Here is a 25,265-nt window from a genome sequence, read left to right on the forward strand (position 1 = left end):
TATATATATATATATATATATATATATATATATATATATATATATATATATATACATACCTATTTTTATTGCACTGATAGAATGTTCAATATTCATCCAACAGAGATGACATTGTTGTAATATTTGTATACTAAAATTGTCTTTGTTTTTCTTTCTTAAATCTATTTATCCTTCAGTATATTGTATTACAATCCATTTGATCAACTTTAGCTTTCTTTGCCCATATTTGGAAACATTACTTTTTGAACTATCATAATACTTCAGTGCTATTCTTTTGCTGCATTTCAAGCACTGGTATTCCTTTAGGAATGCATGTCTAGTTTATTATGTGGCCTACAGTGCACAACGTCGCAAAGGCACTAAGTTACATTGCTAAATTGTCCCCATAGAGCAATCTAGAAACTGCATCTCCATTGCTTCACTTTAATGCATTGCAAATGCATTTTTGAATACCCTGACTTGCTCCTTTGAGACTATTTTGCAACCTTACATTTTGCCACTTAACGTTTCAATTACCAGCCTTAACCATGATATAAAGTTTTTAATGAAATCTGTGTTAAACTCCTTTAAAGATTCAGCATTAGTGTTTGTAAGGGAGTTCAGACTAAATCACCTGTTCATTTTTTTCTATTTCAGTACAGAATCCCAATCCACAATGACGCAGGATTGTTGTAGATCTTTTCTGAGTGTCCAATAAACATTAATCCAATCCAAGACAGTCTAAATGCGTAGACAAAACGTCTGTGCGCAGCAGCACACTTTAAAGGTGTCAGCATGAATCTGCCAGGCCAGTCAGCCTTCAGGGTCTTTGCTGACGTACGGCAGGCCGGTAGGGTGTGGGCGCCACAGTAAAGTGGGGTCACACATCACATTCATACCAACCTCAGAAGAGTCCTTTATAGTCCCAAGAAAAGCTACGGGAATGTATTTAATCCCTGGTGGAAGGATGATGTGTTAAGAGGTCTGATAAGGAACATATCAACAGCAGGAGTCGTCCATCACTGCACTCGTCCACTGAGCCAGAGCACTCTGAGATGGTGGCGAAGAGAGAGAGTTTGCTTTGCTTCAGACTAACCATATGTGTCCGCTGGCTCGTTTTTATTCTATTCTCTAGGGTAGCTGAGTGGTAGGATTTTTTGCATTTTTGCGTTTTTTTTTCTTAATATAATGATGACTACACCATAAAATGGTTGTAGTTTTAACTGTGAAAATGCTACTTTAAAATGTTACAGTTAATTGGTTAACAATAAGTTATCTTATTCTATATGGAACGAAAAAACTGAAATAGATCTAATTTCATGTTATTTTACAGTAAAATACTATTAAATATACAGTTTTTGGAAGTGAAACAGAACAAGTCATCTCCTCATTTACAGTGGAAAAACTGTAAATTGGCATTCCCAGAATTCTCTGTGACAACAGTTGACAGTTTTTCATGACTTAAGTTTTTTCTCTTCTCAGTTATATAAAACCTGGATTTATTTCGCATCTTATGCTGTTAAATTAATGTTTATTGTATTATTTCAGTGTCATGTATGTTACCATGATGGTGTTTTGTATTTGTGTATTTGTTAGTATTTACCTCAACTCATGAAAAAGCTACTTGTGTGATGAACTTTGATTCATCATGTGGCTTTCTCTTTACTACCTGTATTTTTAACACTAGAACCGCCAGAGGTCGCTGTATACCTAAAAGCGCCAGCGGGTAAATTTTACCCACGCACATGACAGCTGTTTTTGAATGGCTAAAGAACATATTATTTCACTGTATTATGCTACTGTCTTCACAAAGAAGTGTCTAGAGTCATGAAATGATTATGTATAGTCATCAACTATATTTTGTCCTGTTGTTTTATGTTCAAGGCTTTTTTATGCAGGCTACACGAGTCACTTTTCATAACGGTCAATTTTAAGCTAAACAAGCCTGCACTGACAACGAGAATTAGAAGGAAGTAAATACATATTTGGGTGGTGTAATAGGCTATTATAATACAATGTCATTAATCAATATATTAAGATAACCTATGTTATTTAAATTACTAAAATAGCCTATAGACAATAATGAGCAATAATAAGCCTAATTCACCGCATTGCATAGGATGATGCCATGACAAATTCAAGCGCACAGCTTCACCTAATGAATTATTAATTTGTTTAGTTATATCATTTATCATTTTAATTATACAAGAAGAACACCAATAAACTTCAGGTAATCAAAAAAAAAAGGTTTTATTCATTATATCTGATCTGATTTTTTTTCTTCAGGAAACAGGCAGACTAGAATAAATAGCAACACAGAAGCGAACAATAAACGATAGAAATGGCAAAACAAAAATGTAAGAATTAATCCAAATTTTGAACAATTATGAGTAACATTAGGATAAAACATCTAAATATGATATATTGATCGCTGTCAGATGCTGAGCCGACAGGACGCTTTACTCATCTCCTCACCATCAGACTCTCCATCACTCATGGCATTTAGTGCTTCTTATACCTCTTCAGCATTCAAAATCGCCTAATTTGACTTATTTTGTCTTTATTTATGAAACTGATAACTGCTAATTCAGTGAGTGAAAGGCGTTGCCTAGCAATGTACTATGTTAAAACATAAGCGGCACGAAAATGACCGCGTGAACATACAGGCATTGTATAGCGGGTAAATTTGAGCGGGCTGGCACTTATTGGTATAAATGCCCCATTTTTTGATCCGGTTTTATCTAAACCGTTTTTAACAACAGGGGATTGTAAATCACACAATTTTAGTAAAAGTCAGTGACTGGGAGACTTGAATGTTTTATTAAAAATCTTTTATGTACGTTTTAAAACCACCCGTGGCTGTTCTAGTGTTAAAGGAACAGTTCACCCAAAAATGAAAATTTGCTGAAATTTACTCACCTGAGGCTCAGGACATCCAAGATGTCAATGAGTTTGTTTGTTCATCAGAACAGATTTGGAGAAATGTAGCATTTCATCACTTGCTCACCATTGGATCCTCTGCAGTGAATGGGTGCCGTCAGAAAGAGAGTCCAAACAGCTGATAAAAACATCACAAAAAAACACAATTTCCATTTTACTGAAATTTTCAGTAAATTCTCATTTTTGGATGATCTACTCATTTAAGATGGTTGTCAATATATTATACAGGTTATATATATATATATATATATATATATATATTTTATTTTATTTATTTTTTTTTTTTACTGTAAATTTAAATTCAATCTCTAAACCTTAAAATGTTGCTGCCATATTTTTCCAGTAAAGTTTTGGCAACCACAGCTACCAATTTTTTAACAGCATAATAATTTTTTACAGTGTCAGTATGAAACCTTTATTGACTTTGCATTTAAAGCAATCATAGACCATTCTAAATACATCTGCATTCACTGTTCATTTTATAGACATTCCCAAAAAAAGATTCATCCTTAGGGTTGGTCTGGTATTGAGCGGGTTTCTTCCGTGTGAGTGGATACCGCTTGACAACAAAACTTGCCTAGCCGAAATCCAATAAAATGTTGGGTTTGTGCTGTTCTTGGATTCTGTGCTTTCTTAATCAGATTGAACCCTTGACCGTATTAAACCGGGGTGAGCATTAATTGTCTGTTTATTTAAATGCATGAGTGTGAGTGTGTGTGTGTGCTTGATTAACAGCTTAAGTGGATCTGTCTTGAATAATAAGCTTTATGCAAAGATCGGATAGTACAGTGCTAAAGCATGATCCTAAAAGAGCGGTACGGGAATCTTTGATGGGATATCACAACTTTGTCTAATTACAAGGATTATCTGAGGAAGGAATTGAAGCAGAGTCTAAAATATCTCTCCTTTCTGAAATGATATGGTCCACATCACTCCAAACAGGACGTGATGTTGACATTCTCACAGCTTTTGCATGAACTGAAGCAGAGAGGCTGGAGTAGCTTAGTTAACCCAGCGGACTGATTAAGTGCCGTTGTATTTTTTCATTGTATATTTCTGGAACTCTTTGCTCTTATCTGCAGGTGAACACAGCCATGCATGAATCCAAGCTGGTGGAGGAGTGTGATGAATTGGTGGAGATAATTCGCCAGAGGAAACAGGTCATTGCTGTCAAGATCAAGGAGTCCAAGGTACAGTTTCTCTCTATTAAGTCAGACTCGTATCAAGCACTTGAGACACATTTAGGAAGGTTTTCGATTTGCTTTTCAATTTATAAATTCTTTAAAGTTACGAGCTTCTTTAATTTTCACCTAAAAAATGGAAATTTCATCATTTACTCACCTTCATGTCATCCAAGAAAATGTGTGTGTGTGTTTTGTCCATACAGTGAATATCAATGGGGCTCAGTGTTGTATTGGTTTGGACCCCACTGACTTTCATTATACAGACAAAAGCAGTTGAAACAATTGTCCAAACATCTTATTTTGTGTTCTACAGAAGAACAAAAGCTATACAGGTTTGGAACAACATAATAATGACTTTCATTTTTGGTGAACTGTTCCTTTAAGACGCACATATGACAGAGAAACAGGTTTTTTCAGAGCTCAGTCCTTCACTCACTTAGAGAAAGCTGTTTGAATTTGATTCTTGACAGTATGTCACATAGCGCACAAATACGGAGCTGGCATTTCTAACACATCTTTCAGATCATGTCACTAGCCCTGTTATAGCAAGAGAGAGGCTGTCAGGCTCTGTTGGACCCTACGCTGTGCGGAGAGATAGGTGATATGTCGCCTGATGACAAGCTGGAGAAAAAGCTGGGAAAATCACAGCATATTTTCCCTTTGTGAATTAAAAACTCCTCTATTTAATCTGTTCTGAGTGAACGCTGAGGTTAAGCTGGTGCATATGAGTAATAATGTGGCTGTGAGGACGTCAAATGGGGCTTTGGAGTTCTTGTCTGATAGTCCACAGGCCAAAGTGTGGTGGTCGTCGGGTAAGGGTGCAGTGAAGTGTAGAGATATTGCTTGAAAAAGATTGTTGAATGTATGACAGGAAGCTTGGCTGGTTGATGCGGACTTGGCCATGTGGCTTCCCTTGTGTAACTGTAACAAGGCCTTGATAATCTTCAGCAGCACAAACACAGCACAATGAACAGCACTCTTCTCCTCTGGGATAGGATATAAAGAATAGACACTCACAAATACGACTAATGCTAAAAATCACTTTTGAGTGCAAAATAAATGGAAATGTTGAAATGTTCATTTGCATTATAAAGACAAGGGGGCTTTTTAGTTTTGTGTTGCACTTGTAATTTAAAGCAAAAATAAACAACTAGAGATGTGTGTAATAGTGATTTTATTGTGAATAAGGGATGTTTTAGCCAAAATTCAAAGCTCTTAAAGGGATAGTTCACCCAAAAATTCTGTCATTAATTACTCACCCTCATGTCGTTTCAAACCCGTGAGACCTTCGGTGATCTTCGGAACACAAATTAAGATATTTTTGATGGAATCTGAGAGCTGTCTGACCCTGCATAGTGATTTTTTGGGTGAACTAACCCTTTAAGAGATGTACTATACTGGCAATAAAAATAATAAAATAAACCAATATTTCATATATAATTACTTTGAATAATGTTTCATTATTTTATTCATTTTTATTATACTAACGTTCAAAAGTACAGTTGATATTTTTTAAAGAAATATTAAAGAAAACATTTTAAAGAAATATTTTTATTCAACAAGGATGCATTCAATTGATCAAATGTGACCGTGAAGACATTTACGAGGTTATAAACATTTTAAATCTCAGCAGTTATTTGAAATAAATGCTGAACTTAAAATTTTCATCAGAGAATCCTGAACATTGTATTACAGTTTCCACAAAAATATGAAGTGGCACAACTTCAGTTTTTAACATACAATAATAAATGTTTCTCGAGCAGCAAACCAGCATATTAGAATGATCATGTGACACTGAAGACTGCAGTAATGATGTTGAAAATTCAGCTTTGCATCACAGAAATAGATTACTTTACATAAATATATTAGATAAATTAAAAGAGAAAATACTATATTTTTACATTACTGTACTTTTATTCAAATCAATGTAGTCTGACCTGAGTGAGCATAGGAGAACTTTTGAATGGCAGCATATTTTTTTGAAATTATTAATTGTGGTTCATTTTTAAGAATGAGTAATAAATGTAACAATTTTCAATATAACTTTAACTTGCTGTTACCAAGCAAGGCAGCTTTTTGCAACAGTTTTGAACACTGATAATCTGATTTTACATGGAACAATCATATATTGTTCCACATTTTATATTTTGACACTCTTCAAACATTACCAGAACTGAAGAGTCAGATTTTCTGCTCCAGTTCATCTGTGCGCAGTGTGTGTAGCGTTTTGTGTTTGACAGTGAGTGTGCAGCGCACAGGCACTTTAACTTGACAGCCTGAACTCACACTCTTATCAAGTGGGGATTTGAGCCGCGAGACAGGCCTGTGCTTCTCTGTTTTTGGGTAATGTGATGTGAGAGACCTGGACAAATGCAGTAATCTCCATCAGAAGTGTCTACGTAAGGCCTCTCACATGGCAGCCCCGAGTCGACATGCACAGTCTGCATCATGAGATTATGTCTGGCCTTTTGCAAACATCAGTAATGCAGCTCCAGCACAAAGTGCCTGTATCTCTAGCATTAAGGAGGCTTTTGGAATCATAAACCCAGATGCAAAGTGTCTGTAAGATTTGATCTGAGTCTTTGGCTGTTCAGGCTTGTTTGTTACTGGATTGTTTTTGAATGATTTTCTTTTTTTTTTTCTGATGCAGTCCAGTTTCTTTAATGCCGTCCTGAAATTCTGAAACTTTTTGGCAGTGCACCATCTCATCAAAGCAAATCATTTGAAGCTGTCTTTAAGAAATGGGGTCAGATTGGGATTTGATATAATGCAATCCACTTCTGCACCGAGCAACATTTTTCTCTCCTTGTTTCTTGATTTATCTGAATGCTTCCAATCATTCCTTCCTGTCAGTCATCCCATTCCTCTATTGAATTACACTGTGGCATAGGCTAGATCCTGCTTAACCAACTTACTGGCTTATTGAGGAAGCATAGCTAATGTCTCTCATTCCCTCGCAAAAGAAAAATAATGCATACGCACATGAAACATGGGGTTATTTGAAGGAAAGCTCAATTCATAGTAAATCTGTGGTCAGGTATTGTGGGCAAAATCGTATTTCATGCTGTGAGTGCATTATATTATGGTAACGGTATATATAAGATTGCTGGAAATTCTTTTATTTTTTATGTAAATTCAGACCAATATGTTTTATATTTAAGCATGGAATGTAGCAATGCCTATTTTTGTATAATCTATAGAATTATAATATACTTTGCAAATCAAATGCATATCATCTCATTTGAATCATTTCCTTTTGTAATGAATCCCGATGGAGACAAACCAAAAGATATTATTCATATACGCTGCCACTAAAAAGTTTGGCCTCAGTTTTTTAAAGAAATTAATACTTTTATTTAGCAAGAAAGTAAATAAATAGAAAAAAATATTTCAAATAAATGCTGTTCTTTTGAACTTTCTATTCATCAAAGAATCCTAAAAAAATGTATCAGGGTTATGTATCAGAGCACAACTGTTTTCAACATTGAGAATAATAAGAAATGTTTCTTGAGCAGCAAACCGTTTCAAATAAATGAATAATTGGTGAACAAATGAGACTTATTTCAAAAATCATTAAAAAATCTTACTGACCCCAAACTTTTGAACTTTGTCAACACAGTTAAACTAGTAAATTCTGAGTGGATAAGTCATATTTTGGGATGTTGTAAAGTAGCTGAAACAAGCTCACCTGTGACCACACATCAGTTAAATTCTGTATGAATGCAGAAAGTTGATTTTTATGCAAGGAGGAAATCTGAAAAGCTATCCAGCCAGACACAAGAAATATGAGAAATATGAAACATTTAAAGGTATTCCAGCTTTAAATGAGATTCTTTGCACAGCAGTCTGGATTGGGCCATACTCTTTTTTTGTTAAAATCTCTTGAGACTTTGTGTAATTGATTTGGCTCACATTTTTTTTAAAGACATCTAATACAGAATGAAATATGCATTTGTTTTTCCATTCAGGCAAAGTCTTTAACAGTTCATGCTAATTCAGCATTTATATGAGTCCTTAAAAGTAACTGAAAATCAGAATCCGTCACTTTATTGTTTCTCAGCTGTAATTACACCAAACGCAAACAAAGCAAAGGGCTCATTTGGCTGTGATGATGAGCCAAGGGGTGATAATGAGTTTTTGATCAAATGCTCCATTAGGGTCCATTATTTTTCATAACATCTTGGGGAATGTAAACATTTATAATATTAATAGCTTAGAAAGTTGTAATAACAGCTCCATGCATTATCTCTCATAAGAGTGTGGATATATTGTAAAAAGCATGTGTGTGGGTTTAGGTGATGAAGTTGAGGAAGCTGGCCCAGCAGATTGCGAACTGCAGACAGTGTCTAGAGCGCTCGAGTGCCCTCATCACACAGGCTGAGCACAGTCTGAAGGAGAACGACCACACCCGCTTCCTCCAGACGGCCAGGAATGTGGCAGAGAGGTGAGACCGCGCACACACACCATCACTGCCTCTGCCAGCGTGAATTCAACTTTCAGCTACTCTGCACATTTCCTGGTGCCGCCTCCTCCTTTCAGTTCTGCTGCTTGTGGCTTCAGGACTCAATATTTAACAGTATTTGTGCAGCTTTGGGTGTGGAGAGAGACTTTGTGTTGTCATGCGTTTTTGACGAGCAATTAATGTAAACACAGGCGGTTTGTTTTGTGGAAATGTAAACGGGTACAGAAACAGGAGGATTCTGTGTTGCGTTTTCATATCTGTGCATTAGGCAGTGTAAATGCAGTCTAGAGGACCGGATGCTGGCTAAATAATGTGCAATAATAAAAATTTTGATGAGAAACTCACTGATCCTAATGTCTGTTTTTTTGTCCTTTGTTACTGACAGTTTAATTGAAAACTCAAAAACAATGATACTTAATGAAATAAAAATTGAGTAATTATATGTATGAATATTTTTTAATAAAAATAAAACTTTTCACTGTTCTTAATTTTTGTTTTTTTGGTCCTTTATTACTGACTATTTACTTAAAATCATGTACCTAAAAACAATGTTTCCTGAATGAAACAAAAATGTAATAATTATATGTATAAATATTTTATAGATTTTTGTATGAAAAAGAGAAAACTGCTCACTTATCTTAATGATTTTTATTCCTTATTACTGACTGTCTACTAAAAACCTGCCTTAAAACAGTGTTTTCTAAATTAACTAACAATTGAATAATTATATGTAATATTATATGTATACACATTTTTTCCTACTTACTGATCGTTTACTTAAAAATTTGTACCTAGAAACAATGTTTCCTTTAAATAAAAACTAATTATTTATAGTATTAGATATATAAATATTTTATAGATTTTAATAAATATAATATTGAATAATATAGCAATAGTTAAAGGATACATGCCATTATTTTCTAATATCGTTATTGTAAATATATATTTATTTTTTATACAATGTCATGGCATCAGAATTGTTATCAAGAACTGTAAAATTTCAGTGGTTTTGGTAGACTGTGCAGTCTTCTGTATTATTTGTGCCACACACATTTCTCTGAGTTTGAGCGCTGCCAGATGCTGTTTATAATTTCTGTCACTGTGGGTGAAATCACCTACAGTCTTATAGCCTGTAAATAGACTGTTGTAAATAGAAACATTTATAAATTAATTGCCAGTGCCTCTCTTTCCTCCCAGAGTTGCCATGGCCACCGCCTCCTCCCAGGTCCTCATCCCAGACGTCAATCTGAACGAGGCTTTTGACAATTTTGCCCTTGATTTCTCCAGAGAAAAGAAAATTCTGGAAGGACTTGATTACTTGACAGGTAAAACCAGTGAGAAAACTGAAACCACCTTCTACAGGTGCCTTTTGTGTATGCAGTGCAAAGTTAATGAATACATGCTGTATCCGGGATATGGCCAGAATTACATCAGCACAAGTGAATCAATACATCCCGTCTTGATGATTGCCTTCTTTTCCAGCGCCCAACCCTCCATCTATACGTGAAGAGCTCTGCACGGCTTCGCATGACACCATTACAGTGCACTGGACCTCTGAAGATGAATTCAGCGTCACCTCCTATGAGCTTCAGTACACCATCTACACTGGCCAGACCAACTTCATCAGTGAGTCTAAATACACACCTTGCACAGCTTGCTATCTCACTCTTTTACCATCAAACCAACATTTATATCTTTTGCTTCTGTTCACAAACAATTTCCATTAGACGTCAAGTTGTGACCCTACACAGTACCAACATTTTTGCCATAGAAATGTAAACAAAGATTTATTATAGTATTAATATTATATATATATATATATATTATATTATATATAAGGACTGCACAAGCCCATCAATTAAAAAAAATAATCTTAGGCTTTATATAGGAATAAAACAAATAGGACTCATGGATGTGACTGTGACTTTTTTCAATTAATTTTAATTTAATAAAATTTTTTATTTATTTATTTATCTTTTATTTAATTTACTTATTTGTAATTAATAATATTTTATTCATATTTTTTATAATGTAATATGCACACTTTTTTAATCAGAAATACAATAAAAACAGTAATATTGTGAAATATTATTTTAAAAAATTATATTTAAATATATTATGTAATGTATTTTTTTCCTGTGATGACAAAGCTTAATTTTTAGCAGCCATTACTATTAGCACTGTAGAAAACAGCTGTTCTGCTTAATATTTGTGTGAAAAATCATGGATTTTTTAACATTGTCTTTACTGTCATTTTGATCAATTTAATGCGTTCTTGCCACATAAGTATTCATTTCTATTTAAAGAAAAATTTTACTAACCACAAACTTTTCAACAGTAGTGTATATCATTTTATTTTCATTTTATTCTTTACATTTAGCATTTAGTTGAATCGTTTTTGCATTACTTTTTTAAGCACCAGAATTACTGCTGTATACCCATAAAACTTTTCCAAAGGATTCATAGCGTTTTTGAACACCTACCTGTCCCCCTATACCTTTTGTTTTGTTGGTGCACCTGCAAATAAAAGCCCTATGTCTAGCTTTTACGAATCTGTGGAGTGAAAGAGCTGTTAAGGCTTAATTGCTTAAAGGCCAGGACATGCATAACATGTTTGGGCTTGAACAGTACAGAAATAGCACTCTCTCACTCACAGACCTGCTCCTCAGTTTCCATTCAGCCCGCCTCAGTAACAAACACGGTATATTCATTTCAACCGCTGATAGTTTAGAAGCCCCGAAACATCTACAGAGCTACCGCAGGCTCATTAGAGGATACAAACAAACAGACACAGAAATGGAGAGCAATGCTTTCTTCCCAGACCTTTTTACAGCATTGCTCTTTGAATGCGGATGCCTAAACGCTGCAATTCTTAGATGCGGATGCTTCGCTCCCTTGAGATGAAATGTGAGTCTTTGCTGGTGCATTTTCTCAGCCGTTGGCCAAGTCAGGCAAAGTGGCTTAAAAAAATACTCCGGCCCCCAGTCAGGATCTATCAGCTCTAGATGGATTTCCTTCTATGAAGAAGTTCAATCACATTTAGTTTCAAGGCATTTTTAATGGAATAATGTCTGTATATTATTTGTTTTTTTTATCTTGCGTTTTATCGTTTATCATATTTGCAGGCTGGTGAAATTGATGGCTTGCTTTATGTTCCCTTTAGCAAAAATGTATTACATTTTGCAAGCCTCTCATAGTAATACTCAAGGGCTCAGGCTGGATAACATGCAGGATCTTTTTCATTTATTGTTATCCATCAGTCTGTATGCCAATATCATGCCTTAGACATATAAAATAAGAGTCATGTGCTATGTAAAAATCTATACATTCCCCCTGCAGTGCACTCCAATTCCAATATGTGTAATTGCACAGCTGCCATGACTGGAAAACCGACCTTTTGCGATCAATTAAATGTGCACAAAATTCATATGCATCAGCTGAAACGCAAGCTAATAGAATCAATTAGCTGTAAAATGGACTTTAAAGCAGAAAAGCGTTGTTCGAGGTTCTGTTGAAAGAGCAGCTCTGGTTTGTCTGCGGACTTTATCGTCAGCTCTGTGAAAGTGAGGGCACTGGCCTGGCATCAGCACTGATTAGATCTGACACGAGCTAATGCTCTTTGCTCCGCGCTCATTGTGACATTGATTGATAGTGATACAAGCCGCCAGGCTGGCATGCTAACCTGCAGCAAACAGTATGCAAATGCCGCTGTCCTTACAGAGGAAACGGGCCACATCAACTAATCTGACGTGCGCACCTCTTGCTCAGGGACGTGTGTCGTGACTCATGGGCAGTTTATGGAAAACGAGAGAGACGTGGATGTTACGAGGGCCAGCAAACACGTGGTCAAACACAACTGTAAAGCTGACAGTTGTACAAACATGAATGAGGTCAGACCAGTCTAACAAAAGACCCTATTATGGTCATCTGACTCTGTGTGTCTGTTTTCCAACAAAACTCATGTTCATTTGATAATGTTTGTCCCCACAAAACACTAGCTTAATGTGCTGTGCAACCTTGAAAACGCCAACAAATTTTATATATAGACAAACCCACGCAGAGAACGGTGAGAGTGTGTTGACAGAGCTGTTAGTCAGCTATTGTATGTAATTTCAGTAAGTCAGAATTTGAAGGGATGTTTTCTTTTCTCTGTGGAACACAAAAGAAGACGTTTTAAGAAAAGTTGTAGTGTTTTTTTCTCCAACAATTTTTCTCAGAGATAAGTATTGTTGATTTTAAAGCTCATATGAATTGGTTTTAAATGAAGAAAATGCAGTTAGCTCAGACACGTATTAAAAAGGCCTCTAAAAAATCTATTCTAAGGACAAATGTTAATTTAAAAATATATATATATATTTTGACCCTGATAATAATTCTCTCTAAATGATGGATTGATTGCTTATACTACCAACTCTTTTTTTTTTTCTTCTTTTTTTTTTTTAAAGAAATAAATTGTTTCATATGGCAAGGTTGCATTAAATTGATCAAAGGTAAAACACATTAATAAAGACATTTCTAAAAGATTTCAAATTATTACAAAAAATCTTAAATAAATATTTTAACAAAATAATAAATGCTGCTATTTTCAAATTTCCATTCATCAAAGAATTCTGAAAAAAATTTTGATCAGCAAATCAGCGTATTAGAATGATTTCTGAACGATCATGTGATGCTGGAGACTAGAGTAATGATGCTGAATTTCAGCTTTAAAACTTTAAAAAAGATCTAATTAATTTCATTTGAATTAATATTTCATAACATTACTGTTTTTACTTAAATAAATGTCAGCTTGGTGAGCATAAGATATTCCTTCAAAAACATTTATAAAATCTTACAGACCCTAAACTTTTGAGCAATAATGTATATACAGTATAGCATAGCCTTTCATTCCATATTGCTTAAATAACATGCTTAAAGGTGAATCAGCAAATCAGCATATTAGAATGATTTCTGAATGATCATGTGATGCTGGAGACTAGAGTAATGATGCTGAATTTCAGCTTTAAAACTTTAAAAAAGATCTAATTAATTTCATTTGAATTAATATTTCATAACATTACTGTTTTTACTTAAATAAATGTCAGCTTGGTGAGCATAAGATATTCCTTCAAAAACATTAAAAAAATCTTACAGACCCTAAACTTTTGAGCAATAGTGTATATACAGTATAGCATAGCCTTTCATTCCATATTGCTTAAATAACATGCTTAAAGGTTAGCACATCTTTGTGGTTGATGTACACTTTCACAGACATCTGCGACATGCTTACCGGGTCAATATACCCATCCTGCTTCCATGATTTATCCTCAGCCTTGATGGTGGATATTTCTCTTCCTGTATCTGAAGTGCATCTCAAAGCACCATCAGTGAGCAGATAATCACAAGACTAGTCAGCAAGGCACTGATTAAGTGTCATATTATTTTTGCATGATGGCATTGATCGTCGTAAGACGGTGCATCATGATGCTAGGTTTCTGTTCCTTTTTAGTAGTTTCTGCCAAAGCCAAGGTCTTTGTACCTTAAGATATTCATAAGCTGGGCTTTGGAGAGCTGCCCAAGAATGTGAATGTGAAATGAAGACACAGTCCACTGTGGCCACCGATCAGAAGTGAGACATTATTTTTGCGGTGAATGTGACCGTATGTTTTTGCATCTCTAAGAAAATATGTTCATGTGGGATCATAACACATGCACATACTGTCCATACTCTTAACATACCAGGATTAATTCTTCTTATGACAGTACATGTCCTGTTGGCATTGATGACATCTAAACACATGCACAGTCATGGAAACACACACACACACACACACACACACAATAGAAGCATCAAAGGCTAGTTTGGATTTGCCGACAGTATTGGGAGCACCCCCGTTCAAGTTTTGTGTTTTAGCTCCCTTTCATCTGCCAACACACACACACAGACTCACTTATGCACGGTCTAGGATCCCTATTCACCCTGCCTTCTTTTTAGCCAATGACACATACCTTCATCTGGCCCTCTTTGAAGTCTCTCTCCCTCTGAATGTCAAGCAACAGCAGAGAATTTACAATGTAAGCAGCATATTGTAGTCTGCTATGCTAATTCCATTCATCAAATAACAACATCAAACGCATTTTTGATATGGACGTGGATCAAATGACTTTTTTTCTCATGAAAAAATATTACAGATATGCAGTTGGTGGATGCGAATGGTTAATACTTTATAAGCTTTGCTTTCTTTTTCATCCAGTCTTCAGATGTTATACTTTTTTATTTACTTGAATACTTAAAGTTATATGCAATTACATTTATAAGAAGGCATCTTTATTCCTTAGACATGTGGTTTTGTTTTGTTTTGTTTTGAGAAGAGGAGTAGCCAGTAGGTGAGAAAATGCTAATATATTAATATAACTGATATAAACAATATGAATAATGTAAATATTCAAAATTCATTTTTAGTAAATTTTGCATTATTGTCATCATCGTCGTCATCATTATTCATTATTTTACTACATCATATCTTTTGGAATTTGTAATTCTAATTGCATGGAATATATCTAGAGAGCAGGATGGCCAGTTGTTGATATATTATTGTAATTGATATAGATAAAATGCACTCAAAATTATTACATTACATTTTTAAGTACTTATGAAGTGCTTTTGCCATTTGTATGGCACACATTTGACAGACCTTGAGTGGCAATGCCAGTGGTTTTAATGGCATTGCTGATGTTTCCTGAGGACATTCTGGTTCATCATGAGAAACTGGATTGAGGGGCATCTGTTTGCCTGAGGCAAACATCCCGAGTCTCTCTACGAGCGTGTGCTATATGTGTTTTCACATCAAACAGAAATAGGCATGCCTTGAATAATGAACTTCATATGTACCATTCCCTTTTTAGAATCATGCTGTTCAAAAATGTATTTGTAAGTGGTTATTATTGCACTGTTCTTCTATGTTAATAATGAGTGCTAGCACAGACCTGACTAAGAGTGATTGTAAAAACATATGCTGAATCTGTGATTGATGTTATGCTCTGTCTCTCTTACCTTGCAGGTCTGTATAACTCTGTAGATAGCTGGATGATCGTGCCCAATATCAAGCAGAATCACTACACAGTCCACGGCCTGCAGAGTGGCACCCGTTACATCTTTTTCGTCAAGGCTATCAACCAGGCAGGCAGCAGAAACAGTGAACCTGCTCGACTCAAAACCAACAGTAAGTCCAGTCCTCATGAGCTGTGCTAAGGATCTATAAACCTCATGGTAGTCGTCAATCGATATGGCTTTTTCAATAGCTGATGCCAGTATCTTGACAGCAGTATGCAGTATATTCCCAAAATGAACATTTATTTTACACAATATTTACTCAACATTCACTTCAAAAATATAGAGTGCTGCAGGGCTGATATATTTTTGTAGTTCAGCCCAGAAGTTTGCATCACCCTGGCTCCCTCAAGTAAAAGCCTTTGAATTTTTCCATTAGCCTTTGGATTTTTTTCGTACACATTTTGTTCAAGATAATCCTCACAAATGAACACAGCTGTTAGGAATTTTGAAGCCTAAAATCAAAATCACCAGAATGAACCCTTGTATTATGTTTGAATAATGGGTAAGACTTCTATGTTGCAGCTCAAATTGACACTAATTTGATTCAATACAATTTACCAAAAATCACACTATGAAAACTAACAAAAGTAGTTAACCTTTATCTTAATGCTTCTCACACATTACACTAAAAACAAATAATACAACATGTGATTTTCAAACTGAATTTAACACGTTTTTTTTTCATTTTCAAAACAATATGAATATTATTATAAGCAGCATTGTAGCAATTATTTTTTAAATGCCAAATGTGTAAATGTAAATACCCTCAGACGTTAGTGGCAAAACGCATACATGTTTTAATATATTTAATATAGTTGGCGTTGACCATAAATTTGAGGGTCAAATTAACTCGTGAGCATCATAAACATAATACAGATTTTGCATGCACATACGCACATTGAGTTTTCCTGTATTTAGATGCATAGATGTATTTAAAAAAATCACTAATGTGGTATTATTCATGTATTCTATGTTGTAGAATAAAACATGAAAACATCTTGAGCTTGTTTTAACCGGAGACCTTGTTTCAGGCATTTAACCAAAAACCCTTTCAAAAACAAAAAAAGATTGACTTCAGGACAATGGAATTGAATGTACAAAAATGCTAACTGTTTCCAGGTTTAAGGACATGTTTCTGGCTGCAGCACTCTATATACTCCCAAAATTATGATTTGTTTAACAAATTCAGTGCCCTGGACCCCAACTGTTACAGGATATTGGTAGGGAAGGTTAGGGACTGATGCGAATAATCTCACCATAATCAGCAGATTATCTGAATGATAAATCTGGCCAAACGCACCAGTCTACTCCTCTTAGGTCTTATACCCTGAGTCCTATAGATATGGTGGTCGTACATCAGTGTAAATGCAGCAGCTCTGTCATACTCTAGCGTTCAATACCTTTATCAGCGTTCCATCTGTGACAGGCACCCGAGCATGCAAATAATGAGAACCATCAGTTGGTTTGGTGTGTGTGTGTGTGTGTGAGAGAGAGAGAGAGAGAGAGAAAGAGAAAGAGAGGTCTGGGAAAGCCCGGGTCCCTCACCTAAGCTGTCAGACGTTACCCAGCCTTCTCACAGCAAAGAACTCAATCAAGATGAAGCGCACCGGCTGACAGCATTCAAATGGGTTATTGCATCAGAGTCTCTCCACGGCCTTGTGGAGGAGTTTGAGAGAGAAATACAGGAATGTCTGGAGGAAACGGCAAGCGCTCATTTTCATTGTCTGTTTCTTCCTCTCAGTCCTGTGCTTTCTCATGGTTCCTCGAGCTTCTGTGAGAATGCGGCAGGAGTATCTCTCTCGCTTTCCATCATTCACCCCCACCTGTCTTTTTTTGTCACTGTAATAATGCTGTTTTTCGACAGCAGTGCCATTAAATGCCATTTTCTCCCAGACACACACAGAGCTGCGGTGTTTTAGCTGTGTTGTGCTGTGAAAGCCTGTCCTACAAAAATGTAGGGGAGCGTTTATACAGTATGTTGCTGTAAGTTTGCTAATATTTAGACTCAAAATGCAAGCCCTTTAAAATGTTTTTGGGACACCCAGAGAGAAGAACTAGTAATTATCTGTAATGCTGCGTATAAGATCGTAATATTATTTAAACATCTAATATTGTGAAATATTATTACAATTTAAAATAACCGTTTTCTGTTTTCTATTATACTGTATTTATTCCTATGATGTTAAAGCCGAATTATCATTACTCCAGTCTTCAGTGTCACATGATCCTTAAGAAATCATTCTAATATGCTGGTTTGCTGCTAAAGAAACATTCATTAGTATTATCAGTGTTGAAAACAGTTTGCTTTGAATAGAAATCTCTCTTTTGTGACATTGTAAATGTCTTTAATGTCACTTCTGATTCATTTAATGTGCCCTTGCTGAATAAAAGTATTCATTTCTAATAATTTTCTTTTTTTTTTAAATCCCAAACTTTTGAACAGTAGTGTATGTGCTGCTTAGATAACGCTGCTATTGGGAAAAATGCTATAGAGATGAAGCACTACTGTTATTCTTAGTGCTTTGGGGAAATTATCCAAGGTATAACTTTCTCTCTTTGAACTACGGTAACATTAGCATTCAAAGTAAAACGTTTAAGGCTCCTGTTTATAGTATTCACCAGAGAAGACATTTTAACCCTTGCATTGTCAAAGAATCCACTGTCATTTGCCACAGCTGTGGCTTCTGCCCATGTGACCATATAAAACAAGAAACGGCACACACATACTCACCATGCCTACTCGACCGTGAAAGTCCAGACACTTCCCCCCGTCTCAAGAGAAATGCTATTTAAAGACATTTACATAATCACTTCCTGTTTGATTCAGGAATCCAGAGTGAGAGCGTGTTCAACCTCCAGTCGAATCCTAGAGCTCACGCTTTATCATCTACAATTAAATTCTCAGCAGCCTTTGAGGGGTGACTGTAATTTGCAAAGGCAAAGAAGATGTAGAAGTGATCGTATCACAGGGCCACTCAATAGTGAACTGCACAGGGGCCAAAGAGCAGGATCCCTTTAGCCTCAAATGCCACATTCGTAATGTTTTATTTAATTAATTGTATATTAATGAAGCAAATGAGCTGTGTGGTATGTGGTATGACATATATAAAAAATTTAATATCAAGTCAAGTTAATTTTATATTAAAGTCAAGTTAAATTTATATGACAATTCACATTGCTTCAAAGCACCTTTACAGAAAATCATGATGTTAATATCTTAATATCTTCATACCTTAAAGTCTTAAAGTCTGCAAAAAAAAAAAAAACTAAATATTGAGAAAATCGCATTTAAAGTTGTCCTAATGAAGTTAGAAATGCATATTACTAATCAAAAATTAAGTTTTTATATATTTACGGTAGGAATTTTACAAAATATCTTCATGGAGCATGATCTTTATTGAACGTCCTAATGATTTTTGCCACAAAGGAAAAATCTATAATTTTGACCCATACAATGTATTCTTGGCAATTGCTACAAATAGATCCGTGCTACTTATGACTGGTTTTGTGGTCCAGGGTCACATGTAGTTACATTTTGTGTAAAAAATAAAAATGATGCAATTGAGATTTACTATATAGGATATATCACAGTAACAGTACATATCATGGCATACACGGTATATAAATTTTTTGGTTACACTTTATTTTAAGGTGTCCTTGTTACAGTGTATTTATACATTTAAGTACTGAGTAATATTAATTACTATATGGTTAGGGTTTAGCTTAGGGTTTCTTACATGTAATTATGCATAATTTATTGTTATTATAATAGTAAGTACCTTTAACGTGTAACAAGGACACCTTAAAATAGTGCTACCAATTCTTTTTTTGAAATATTTTATTCACTTAAATATTTTGGAAATGTATTGATGTACACTAAAAGAAAACCTGAGAAAACCCGCTGAAGTGAATACAGTAGAACAGAATGCAGAGCACTGTGTGTGTGTGTGTGTGTGTGTGCAGCCTGTCCACCGTGGCCACTCTTCCTCTTTATTTTCCATCCCTGCTCCTGCTTCTCCATCCCCCAGTCCATTGTCAGGCTCTACGTGACTGTGTGCCTGAAGCGCAGCCAGGCTTACAGAGCAAGAACGGGAAGACATCAAATGGCTCTTTGCAGGTTGTGCTGAAATCAAAGTTTGGTTTCTCCAGCTGAACTTTGGATGAGATAATATGTTCAAAAGGCATTGCTGAGATCCATAATACAGGCAGCAGCAGGAGACTGAGCACAAACTCAAGTCTAGACACATCAAACCAAATCACTGCCTTTCATTCCCACTGATCTATCTTTTATTCCTCAAATGGATCCTCTTTCTTCTTGTTTTCTCTTTTCTGCTTTGGTTGCATTGTTAATCATAGTATATATCATTAATCCAGACTGATTGTTCTTTATTTGAGCAAGTCCCTCCCTCCTTTGGTCTCAATGCATTTTGAAGGTTTTTAATTATGTTTTTTGCACTGTTTGTCTTTTGATATGGTATCATCCCGCTGTAGCACAATAAATATGTTTATTGATTATAAAGTGGCCCCAAAAAGTATTTGGACACTTCAGATACAGTTTCATCATTTATTTTAAATGAGATGAACAGCAAAGCACATTTTGTTAGATTCTACAACATAAATATATACAGAGTATTGCAACACTTTCCCGTTTGTCAAACTTTAGTGCAACATGTTCACAGTTAATGTGATGAACTGCACCTGGTTACTCAAATTTAACAACCTGTGTAAACTTGAGGAGAACTGACTTCAGCCACACAAAAAATCAATGTAAATGTATGAATTCAGTGCCATTCTTCCATTTGTATTGTTGAAATATCCAGATAAACCTTTAAAAGGTTAAGACATTAGATTTGGCCACATTTACTGTTTTTTGGCAAATTATGTGGGACAAATCTGGTCTTTTCAGTAGGAATCCATGCAAATGGGAATTTTGTGTGAGGGAAAAATATTTCCCCAAACAGATTTCGCAATGGTTCAAGTTGTAACCAACAGAAAGCTGCTTGGTTTAAAAAAGTGATTACTTTATGAGCTGTGCTTCATGCTACTGACAATATACCACTTTTTTGCATGTAAATTTTACCAAAATTTAGCAAATCTGACCTCAGCTCACTCTAGAGATCCAAGATGTCTTATAAACTTAAAAAGTAAAGGTGTATGAAAACATTTTAGCTGAAGTAATGTAATGTAAGTTTGAGCCTCATCTGTGTCATTCCCTAGACCTCCAAAAATCCTTCTTCCATTCTTCCATCTGTTCTTCTCTACTGTATTATCCAGTAAAGACTCATAACAAGCAAAACATTTTCATATGACCTTTGAGAAATGCAGGATATTTTAAGCAAAATATAACATTTTGGTAATTGCTTTCTTCATTATGAGAAATAACGTGACAGCTCAAGTTTTCTTTTTCTGGGTGACTAGCTTTAATGTCATGTTTACTCTGCCCTGTGAAGGTAGAATTTTGAATGACAGCAGTACTAAATAAGCCTGTCTGTCTGTTTGTGTGTGTGTAGTGTCACACTGTGTTCCTATAGGAGGTCTCTCCTGTTTAATCAGCACTGCCATGGCTGGTGACCGTACATAAAGCCAATATGAGAAATATCACATGACAAGCAGCCCCAAGGGCAGCCATGTTTACTTGTTGTTAAAAGATCTCAGAATAATATTTACTCGTCCTGGACAGCGTAGAAATCGCTCAAGCTGTCAGCGGTCGGCCCTCCCCTGCAGAAAACACACCATAACGGCCCAGCCCAAGAACAGGAGCCAAGCCAACCATGTGGCCCCACTACACATCTTAAAGGAAGACGTACACTAGATTTGTGTCTCTGTGTGGACACAATTGTGTATAATGGCATGGGTATTACAACATAAATATGGTTTATAAGGACACTTCCTGTGTCCCCTGTTTTTTTGAAAGTCTAAAAATGCACAGTTTTGTGTGAGGGGTAGGATTAGGGTAAGTCGATAGAAAATACACTTTGTACTGTATAAAACCCATTACATCTAAGGAGTGTCCCCATAAACCACATATGCAAGTGTGTGTGTATTAGAAATGTGTAAATATAATTTAATATTTTACATATGTTTTATATATATATATATAGTGCCGTGAAAAGGTTTTTGCCCCCTTCCGTTTTTTTTTTTTTACATATTTGTCACTTAAAAGATTCAGATCATCAAATACATTTTAATATTACACAAAGATAATGCAAGTAAATACAAAATGCAGTTTTTAAATGATGATTTAATTTACTAAGGGAAAAAAGCTGTCCAAACCTACCTGGCCCTACGTGAAAAATTAATTGCCCCCTCCTGTTAAATAATGAAAGAACTGTGATTAACCACATTACTGCACTGCTGACCAAAAAGAACACAAAGGCTTGTCTCACATTTGCCAATAAATATCTTGATTATCCCCAAGATTTTGGGCAAATATTCCTTGGACTGATGAGACAAAAGTTGAACTTATCGGAAGGTGTGTGTACCGTTACATCTGGAGTAAAACCAACACAGCATTTCATAAAAAGAACATCATACCAACAGTCAAACATGGTGGTGGTAGTGTGATGGTCTGGGGCTGCTTTGGACAACTTGCCCTAATTGATGGAACCATGAATTCTGCACTCTCTCAGATAATCTTGAAGGAGAATGTTTGTGACCTCAAACGCACTTGGGTTATGTAGCAGGACAATGATCCCGAACACACCAGCAAGTCTACCTCTGAATGGCTCAAGAAAAACAAAGTTAAGGTTTTGGAGTGGCCAAGTCAAAGTCCGGGCTTAAATCTGATTGAGATGCTGTGGCATGACCGTAAACAGTCTATTCATGCTCGAAAACCCTCCAATGTGGCTGAATTAAAACAATTCTGCATAGAAGAGTAGGCCAAAATTCCTCCACAGCGATGTGAAAGACTCGCTAGTCTCATGCCAGTTATCGCAAACGCTTGATTGCAGTTGTTGCTGCAAAGGGTGGCATAACCAGTTATTAGATTTAGGGGGCAATTACTTTTTCACGTAGTGCCAGGCAGGTTTGGACAGCTTTTTTCCCTTAATAAATGAAATCATAATTTCAAAACTGCATTTTATATTTACTCTTTGTGTAATATTGATGATCTGAATTATTCAAGTGTAACAAATATGCAAAAAAAATTCAAAACAGGAAGGGGCAAAAAAAAATTCATAGCACTGTAGATAGATAGACAGACAGACAGACAGACGGACAGATAGATAGATATAGATAGATAGATAGAATGAAAAATTTTGGAAATGGAAATATTTCATAGAACTTTCCTTAATAACATTAACAACTTTGAAAATACTTTCATTTGCAGATCAAAAATAGACTGACCATACTCTAAGATAAAAGTTGTCTAATACATAAAAAGATAAATAAGATGAAAAATTACTGAGAGAACTTAATTCCTGAGGGGGGGAAACATAAGAAGATCTAGTAACAACATTGTCTATATAGATCCACAGATCATATATAAATATTATAATATTAACATTGTAATAGTATATTTCAAAAATTAAATATAGCCAATAATATGAATTCAATACAGTAAATAATGTTTTATATAAGGGAATTTGGTGAATTATATATATAATATTAGACAACTTATAATATTAATAATACATAATACTAATACTACTAATAAAACACAAAATATATATTATTGTGTGTTTATATTAGTAGTAGTAGCAGTAGTAGTATAAGTTATATTATAAGTTGCCTAATATTTTATATTTCACCAAATTCCCTTCTGAACTGAAAATGATCTTATTTGCTGTTCTGAAAGACACTGCAGTGCTGTTTTTTATGTCATGGTCACAGCTGGCACTACACATTATGTTCTTGTCACTGTGAAATGCACATTTTAGTGCTTTACAAATAAACCTTTGAATATATGTGACACAGGCATCAGCGTCTACAGCAGCTGTCATAAATGTATTTGTTCTCTGACTCGCTACTAATTTTTGCTCACACAACTCCACTATGTAAAGTATATATTTCTCCACAATAGATCGATATATTTCTCTGGTCTTTTTATTTAAATTTTTAGCTTTGATGTACCTTATTATTTGAACTGTTATGCTTTTATATTTCTAACTACATACTACATGCTTTCATAAACAAATAAATATTCTGCAGAAAACAATCATAATATTCAACATAATTTCTTGTAGTTAAGTGTATAAAAGTATGCTTTTTAATTTCCTGTTTTTAAATAAAAACGGCACAATAAAGACCTTTATTCTGACACCTGCACGGCACAATTATGCCATTTTACACCTTTGTGTCTTGAACGGTTCATCAGTTTTATAGTAGCGGGCAATAAGCATTTCATGGGATTCTCGATTGTAGCCTTGTGTGTGTGTGTGTGTGTGTGTGTGTGTGTATGCATCTGCATCGCTTTTCCCAGTGCCCTCAAACACATGCTGTAAAATGGCATGACTGCACGAGTGTTGAGAATGGCTGCGCTCGCAGCGATAAGCAGTTCAAAGACAAGAGCGTATTAATGTAATTGGCTTCCAGCAGCACATTGCCAGAACCTTTCATATCTGGGTGCAGTAAACCTCACTCTGGGTTGAGATGATTGGTTTGTGGGCAGGGACGGAGCGCAGCTGATTGTTTTGCTGCATTGTCAGTCATTATGCCAGGGATGGGAAGATTTAGACGTACCAGAGTTAAATGTCGGGTCTGCGGGGTCACCTCTGCTTTTCAAGAAATTTTAAACTCAAATCTGTTACGTAGCTGATTTCATTTAGCATTTGGTTCTCTCTGTCTTTAACTCTCTTACACACACACACACATCACAACCGCTCATCTCCTAATTAACCAGAAGAGCTCAATCTGACATTTAACAAATTGCACGAATTCCAGCAGACCAGTGAGAGTTTCTTCTCAGGTCACCAAACTCATTCCCCACTGGCTCTTGTTACATGTTCCTGATGTATCTCACCCATCTCTGTCCTCTCCGCTCCTCAGGTCAGCCTTTCAAACTGGACCCCAAAACGGCCCATAAGAAGCTGCGCCTCTCCAATGACTGTCTGACCATGGAGAAGGATGAAAGCTCCCTGAAGAAGAGTCACACTCCGGAGCGCTTTAGCGGAACCGGATCCTATGGTGCCGCTGGCAACGTCTTCATCGACAGTGGCTGTCATTATTGGGAGGTTTTACTGGGCGCCTCCACATGGTAAGTGATTTCAGATTTTCAGGCTTGTAACTGTTATGTTAATAGGCAGTTGTCAAAAGTATATAATAGGCAATTGAGTCACATTCCCCATAGATCATTTGCTTAAAACAGAAAATTATGTGATTACCTGCCAACCCTTATGTTGCTTGAAATTTGTTCCTTTAAAATAGAAACGAAATTTTGTAGTTATAGTTATCATCTTGGTGTGAGTGGACATTAACTCTATTCCATTTAGCAAATATGCCTAATAATTGATAACAGTTTTATTATTTTATTTATTACAAGGTATTTGGGGGGAAAAGGGGGTATATACATTATATATAAACACAGTAATATATATTATTGTGTGTTTATATATTATTAGTAGTAGCATTATAAGTTGTATAAGTTGCCTAATATTATATATATATATAT

At 35.5% G+C, this 25,265-nt stretch overlaps 1 protein-coding gene across 1 annotated transcript in view; it reads left to right on the forward strand.

Annotated features, from left to right (window-relative positions):
- Window positions 1-25,265, forward strand: part of LOC107600169 (probable E3 ubiquitin-protein ligase MID2) — a 49,860-nt gene that overhangs the window by 6,740 nt on the left and 17,855 nt on the right. Inside the window, exons 3-8 of the mRNA XM_016291994.1 lie at window positions 4,002-4,109; window positions 8,399-8,547; window positions 9,763-9,890; window positions 10,048-10,191; window positions 15,606-15,767; window positions 24,644-24,851. Of these exons, the coding sequence (XP_016147480.1) occupies window positions 4,002-4,109; window positions 8,399-8,547; window positions 9,763-9,890; window positions 10,048-10,191; window positions 15,606-15,767; window positions 24,644-24,851 (899 nt within the window). The remainder of the gene's footprint in view (window positions 1-4,001; window positions 4,110-8,398; window positions 8,548-9,762; window positions 9,891-10,047; window positions 10,192-15,605; window positions 15,768-24,643; window positions 24,852-25,265) is intronic.

The sequence above is a fragment of the Sinocyclocheilus grahami genome, unplaced genomic scaffold (genome assembly GCF_001515645.1).
Source record: "Sinocyclocheilus grahami isolate Dianchi unplaced genomic scaffold, SAMN03320097.WGS_v1.1 scaffold279.1, whole genome shotgun sequence".
NCBI classification, from domain to species: Eukaryota; Metazoa; Chordata; class Actinopteri; order Cypriniformes; family Cyprinidae; genus Sinocyclocheilus; species Sinocyclocheilus grahami.